We start from the raw sequence: 6,466 nt of genomic DNA on the forward strand, positions 1-6,466 counted from the left end.
TCGAGATCTCCTAAACCTGACAACGTTGTTGGAAGCACAACACTCGTCAAACTCGGCCTTGTTATTAAAAGAAATTGAGGTGGTCATTGCCAGCATCAAAACTGTAAAGAATGAAAAAAAGGAGGCAATGTATGAGCTATTCAATAATCTCATCTCAATTAAAGATTGCTGTAATGAAAAATAACTTCATGTGCGAGGGGTCAATATATACACTTGTTTTAATAGAAACACGATAGATTCTTGACAAAAGTATCCTCCACGAGTGGCCTAAAAATATATTAGAAGCTCTAATTAAACATTAAAAAAAAATTGTGATAATTTTTTATGGAAATCATTTCAAAAATATTTAGCAGAAAGAAGGAACTGAAAAGATAAAAGACAAATAATTGAAAAGATCACGAAATACAAAATGTCTATATTATTCTATTCCTCATAATCATTGTGACATTATTCTTGATCCCAACGCAAAAATTACAATTCCCTCACCTACTGATGAACAGGGAGGAAGTAGAGACTATCCTAATCCTACATTATAAAACAACTATCAAAAAACAAAACAAGTAAACCTATCATATAAAATAGACAATAAACCTAATTACCGCGAGGAACGATTTAAACAGGAAATCAAAAACTTCTTAGTACCATAGATATTTACCAAAATACAGGCTATAATTTGCAACCCCATAGCAGTGAAGCTACTCTAGAACTTTAGGCAATCACGAGACAGATATCAGATGACCAAAGCTGCAGTTCCAATTACGTAAGAACCCAGGAAACAGCAAGTCCCTGCCCTTCTTTCAGACACAGGAAAAGAAACTCCTAACCACAGCTAAGAGCCCCTTTATTGCATCCTGTATTGCTTCTCGCTTATTCTCTAACTTTAAGTTTATTGGCTTACGAGGCCTGTTATTTTTGATGCCGCAATCAACCTGTGCAGGTTTGATGGTCTGGCACACAGATGCACTGTTCAATGATTCCATCTTCCTGGACTGAACTTGAAGCTTCACATTGTGTTGGAACGTTCCAATAGCAGGTATTGCCTTTTCGAAACCATCAGTTTCATATTTGTTTGAATTGATTAGTGATGATGTGGCTTTGTGATCAACTGCAAGCAATTCATTGATCTCAGGCATGGCGGAAATGTCATCATGTAGGACATCTATGATTTCTTCTGGCCAGAAGCCTAAGTCCAAGGGCTCATCCTTTGGAATCAGAGCATGATGGACGTTCTGTGAAACCTAAAAGAATGGAAAGTAAGGGAAATTAACAGATTTCCAGGCAAAACTTGTGAAAGATCTAACAAATACCATTTTTTTAAGGATTATGAGTTTCATGAATAAAATTGCCTATTTATGAATCTGCAGAAAAAGATTTGAACTGTCTTTTTTTTATTCAGGCATCCCATATTATAATGCCTGTGCGTCCATCTGGTTTTTCCTTTTCTATTGAGCTATTACCGTCTTTATGCAATGCTCAAAAGGAATTATTCAATTATTTTTTCAGGGAAAACCTGTAAGAAAGAATAATATGTTGATTCATTTGTCAATTGAAAACTGTATTAATATTTCACACGCAAGTTATTCACAGATAGCAATTCCCTAAAGTTGTACTTGAAATGGCAAAAAAAAAACAACCTAGATGGTATATTAGAAGATTTAACCAGCTCAACACAACGAACCACATCACCTAAGACAACAAGAAGATTTTAATATATTTAATTACATTATTTTATGCCCTTTAAATTTCATCAAGTCTCATATGATTTTAACAGTAAAATTATGATTATATATATATATATATATATATATCAAAGTTTGCCTCTAGCAGTAGGAAGCTGCGCATACCTGTGGTGCTGTTTTTGATTCTATGGAAGAAGTAATGTTGAAGTGAATAGATCCATCAAATAAGAGCTCCTCAAACCATGCATTCAGGTTTTCAGTACTCTCGGACTGGCTTGACTTCTGCTGTGCCATGCTCTCATGCAGAGATAGATACAAAGCTTTTGCAGTATTTTGGTAAGCATTGGCTTCTTCAGTCTGGGCTGAGACATTACTTCCTTCAACTGCAAAGCCATTCCTTTTAGTAACACGACAAAGGACATAAGTACTCTGCAAAACATAAAAGAAGAATAAGTAAAAGATCAGCAAAGAAAACTAGAAGGAAAGCAAATCAAATGATTGAATTGTAAATCAGATCCAACTGTTTGTACCATCTGTAACTTATTAATCCGCATAAGGTTACTAATGTAATTTTTTGGCATTCATAATTCTGATTTAAAAGAAGCAAGCAGCAGATCTACCTTTAAAAAAAAAAATTAGGGACAAGTAGGTCTTCTTTCTATAGTTGGTAGTGCAAGCAAAGGTGAAAACCACCAAAGTAGAGTACCTTAATTACAGAGCTAGTCTTGCTCTCTTTTTCATCCATAAAGTATTCGTGCATGATCCAATCTGTGCGCTTTCCAGAGGGTGGCCGACCTTGATGAAAAACTAGCGTCTTCTTGGTCCCAATGACTTGGTTGAGAAATCTGATGTTTCGATCCTTACCAGTGGACTTCCAATAGCCTGCTTCAGTCGCTCTATTTGTGCGTGAACCGTTTGGATACTTCCTATCACGAGAGGCAAAAAAGTGCCACATGCTGTCCCTTGTGGGGATCGGACAACAAGCTGGATAAAGTACCAAGTCAAGAGATTAATACAATTATAGTCAAAACGTGGCATATATATTAAGACACTGGTATTTGTATCAAACTTTGAAAGTAAAAGACTAGTAAGAAGCATATTTACCGGGTAAATCCCATGGTTCACGCTTATATATGTCCAACTCTGGTATCACTTCAAAGTCGGCCTTCTGGCCTTGGTTTTTCCTCCTAAGATAGTGAGATATAAGCTCAACATCTGTTGGATGAAAGCCAAACCCAGGTGGTAGAGCCTTTAATGCTTCCATTTTGACAGATATCTTCAACTGGAGAAGCAAGTGAAGCACAAAGTAATCAGTGAGCTATCACAACAAAAAAAAGAAGAAGATCAATTTTACAGAAATAAGCCAAAGGCTAATCCTCTACTTTTGACAAAACAAAAAAAAAGAGTTTCTGAGGACATGGTTTTTCCGGCTTGCCCTCACTGAAAGGATTAAGAACACTTTTGATGTCATAACATTCAATTCTCAATCTGATCCCTTCGCTTCACTATCCTCTCAGATCTACATCTTGTAATGGTAAAAAATATTCTACACAGCATTAGTGTCATGAAAGCGTTTAATGCTTAAAAAAATCCATAATTAATTATTCATGGAATCAAAATTGCTCTAAAGTTTTGTTCTTTTCCTGAAAGGTAATGAGCATTCTAAAGCCCCGTTCTAAATTGAAATGGATAACGAGGCAAATTCATGTTTGTGAAAGCTGCTATTTGTGAATTGTGATTGAGAGCATTTAGATCACGTTTCAAATTTGCAAGGAAAACTTAAATATCTTAAAGCTTTATATCAATAAGGAAAATATGGGAGAATTAAAATTTAGGCCATTAAATATTTTCATGGCTTCTTATTCTGATAATTGACAAAAAGCTAAAAGTTTAAAACCAGAGGCGAAAGTAGCACAATGGATGAGAGCATATTGGAACCAAAACGTTGTATCATGCATCCTGTTTGCGGTGAACTAAAGCGAGTGATGCAAATTCATGGTACAGAGAGCAGCTTGAGGGAGAGTGCGATTAAGAACATTTAGATCACCTTTCAGCTTCACAAGGCAAAACCCAAAACAATTTAATGCTTCATAAAATAAAGTGAGATATGAGCCAAATTAACAATTTAGACAGTAAAGTTTTTTTGAGGACTTTTATTTAGTTAATTGCAGAAAGCTTGCCATTTATAATTGGAGGCAAAGATGAACAATGGATGAGAAGCACATTTCATCAAGAAGGAAGTGTTATGCATCAAGTTTTCTGCAAACCAAAAAATTACTTGAATCATTTCGCCAACATACTCAACTTGATATTGAAGCAAAAAATTAATACAAGATAGAGATAACTGTTTTGGAAACTACCAAAACACCAGCTCCGTAGACATACAAAATATAGCATCAAGTGGGATATGCCTGTTTCAATACAACAACAACGCCTTTATCCCACCACGTGGGATTGGCTATACGAATTCTTTTTCTCCATTGTGTTTGGTTAAGAGTCCTATCCTCATTTAGCAATAGAATACAAATAAAAAAAATACATATATCACAAAGACTAATGGAAGAATTACGCAAAGTTTTCAAGAGCTCTGAATGAAGTTTTAGGCAAACTAAATTCTAAAAGAAACTGCAAAGCATTACTAAGAAAATAGATCATGAATGCCATTTTGCCGAACTGTTTTTTCTTGCCTATTTCTCTTTCCTCCCATTCTATGCCCTGCAGTAATTATCCCTCTGGCATTACGACCTTTACCACAACGACGCGTGATCAAATTGATTGGATTTCACTTGACTGTCTACGGCTCCATTGCGTGTGCTTGGGTTAGAAGTTTTTGAGAAGGCTATGTCAAAATACACTTTGAGCCCCTTAAAACTCATAGGCTAGCTCAAAATGGCGAGGAGTTTAGGCTTAGCTTAGCCCTCCAAATCTGACTTAGTTTTATTTAGGATATTCCATAATAAGCATGACAGAAGAACAGAAAAAGATAGAACATCATGAACTTGAAAAGATATCAAAATATCAACTTCATAAGAACTAGATGAGAGAATTTCGACTTCAAAAGCATCAAGTTTATATTATAACTTTATAAATGGGGTAATCATGTAGGCTATTGTTCCATTTAAAATCGAAACATAGGTTTTCATCGTCCTTGATGTATGAACACAACACCATTATTCCAATGAATATGACGAGAAAATTATATCCAAGGAAACATCAAATCAAAGATATAACATCATTAGGATCTACGAATATATATTTTAAATTTTCACCCAGAAGAGAAAGGGAATCAAACTTTGTTTTTTAATATTACTGCGGGTTAACAAAATAACCTCTCAAATTCTCAAACGATTTCCAAAATTCATGAAAAGAGGGTGTTAGATTTCAAAAAATTTCCAGAACCAATGAAAGCTTCAGAACAAGGAGAAACTCGAGGAAAGACCATCTTACATGAAAGTACGATGAACTGGAACGACGGAGTAGCAAGCTGCAGTTAAGAACGGAAAACTAGTCAAATAACCCGAAGGCCGGAAACGGCAGCTAACATTCAGGCGAGCAGTTGGGAAGTGGAACTTGGATAACGAGGAAGGACCAAAAAACTCGATTTGTTTAATTGGCAGCAAACCGGGTGCGGAGCCTTCGAAGAACTTTCGCCGGCACGCGGCCTCTCCGAGCTGAGTTTCGTCACCTGTAAGTTAACTTACCTACTTCTAACACTGTGGTCGACTAGCAAGCCGCACATGTATTTTAAATAATAACATTTTCCAAATAATTATTTTTCAGTCTTTTGAAAAATAATATTTCTCAAATAATCACATGACTTAGACAAGTTAAAATGATTCCACAAATATTTGTATTTGATTACAAGTGAAATCCTTCCCTAAGAGAAGGCATTGATACATTATAAAGAACATATTGTGTGCTTGAAGTTATAAAATCCCTCTAGCAGAAATCCAACATAAATGGAGTAGCCATGCAATGATTATGAAAAAGAAAAGAGGTCGGTAGATACTAGCCAAGAAACAAATGTCGAAGGACAATGGTCGTCCCTAGAGGTTAAAGGATCGTAGTCGAGTCACGGTGGTGTAAGAACTGTAGTTGTGTGATAGTGGTTTTGAGGACCATAATTAGGTGACAGTGGCCCGAGGACCATAATTGATGTGCAATGGATGTCGAAAGGGTTATAGTCAATGAGCAACATTAGTCAAACGACAATGGTTCAAGGACTATAATCACACGATTTTGGTCTGAAGACTACATTCAGGAAGCAGCGGTCTAAGGATAGAAGTCAATGGGTGATGGAGGCCAAAAGGGTTGTAGTTGAGAAATAGTGGACGTAGGATAGTAGTTTGTCGACAATGGTATATGGATCATAGTCAGTGGGAAATGGAGGTCTAACAACTATGGTTGGATAAAAAAAGTCCAACAAAAAATGGTCGGGTGGAAATTTAACAGCAGTGGCTAGGTGACAAAAGTCTAGCGATGATGGTCAGGAGGCAAAGGTTTGATGGCAATGGTCAAGGAAGAGGTCTGATGACAAAAACAAAGTCATGAATTTCTAATGGACAAAGTTAGTTGGCAAAGGTTCGGTGATGGTGGCTGAGTAGTTGTATGGTGACAACGACCAAGCGGAGTCCAACAGTAATGGTCGACCGGTCGAGCTTTGTTGGCATCAATTGAGCAGAGGTCCTGCGACGTTAGCTAGGCGAAAGTTCAATGGCAATGTGATTAGTACTTTACTTTTTTATTTAGACGAGCTTGCTTGCTAAATGAATGTGTGCACTATATGC

General features: G+C 36.5%; 1 protein-coding gene across 3 annotated transcripts; it reads right to left on the reverse strand.

Annotated features, from left to right (window-relative positions):
• Positions 1 to 386: 386 nt before the first annotated feature.
• LOC110105421 (NAC domain-containing protein 71-like) lies at positions 387 to 5,391 on the reverse strand. Of its 3 annotated transcripts, XM_028698688.1 has the most exons (7): positions 5,127 to 5,391; positions 4,024 to 4,090; positions 3,860 to 3,938; positions 2,784 to 2,961; positions 2,386 to 2,663; positions 1,845 to 2,108; positions 387 to 1,238 (listed from the first exon to the last, which is right to left on the reverse strand). In XM_028698688.1, the coding sequence occupies exons 3-7, from the start codon at positions 3,860 to 3,862 to the stop codon at positions 798 to 800; spliced, it is 1,164 nt and encodes a 387-aa protein (XP_028554521.1). In that variant the 5' UTR covers positions 3,863 to 3,938; positions 4,024 to 4,090; positions 5,127 to 5,391; the 3' UTR covers positions 387 to 797. The 3 variants fall into 3 exon arrangements, with proteins under 3 accessions (XP_028554521.1, XP_020690587.1, XP_028554522.1); XM_020834928.2 differs by lacking the exon at positions 4,024 to 4,090; XM_028698689.1 differs by lacking the exons at positions 3,860 to 3,938; positions 4,024 to 4,090.
• Between the last annotated feature and the right edge of the window lie 1,075 nt (positions 5,392 to 6,466).

The sequence above is a fragment of the Dendrobium catenatum genome, unplaced genomic scaffold (genome assembly GCF_001605985.2).
Source record: "Dendrobium catenatum unplaced genomic scaffold, ASM160598v2 fragScaff_scaffold_1122, whole genome shotgun sequence".
NCBI lineage: Eukaryota > Viridiplantae > Streptophyta > Magnoliopsida > Asparagales > Orchidaceae > Dendrobium > Dendrobium catenatum.

Coding starts and splice junctions, on each gene's coding strand:
- LOC110105421 (XM_020834928.2), bottom strand. Junction 2,109..2,385: donor AGACTAGCTCTGTAATTAAG/GTACTCTACTTT, acceptor TATGTTTTGCAG/AGTACTTATGTCCTTTGTCG. Junction 1,239..1,844: donor AATCAAAAACAGCACCACAG/GTATGCGCAGCT, acceptor CCATTCTTTTAG/GTTTCACAGAACGTCCATCA.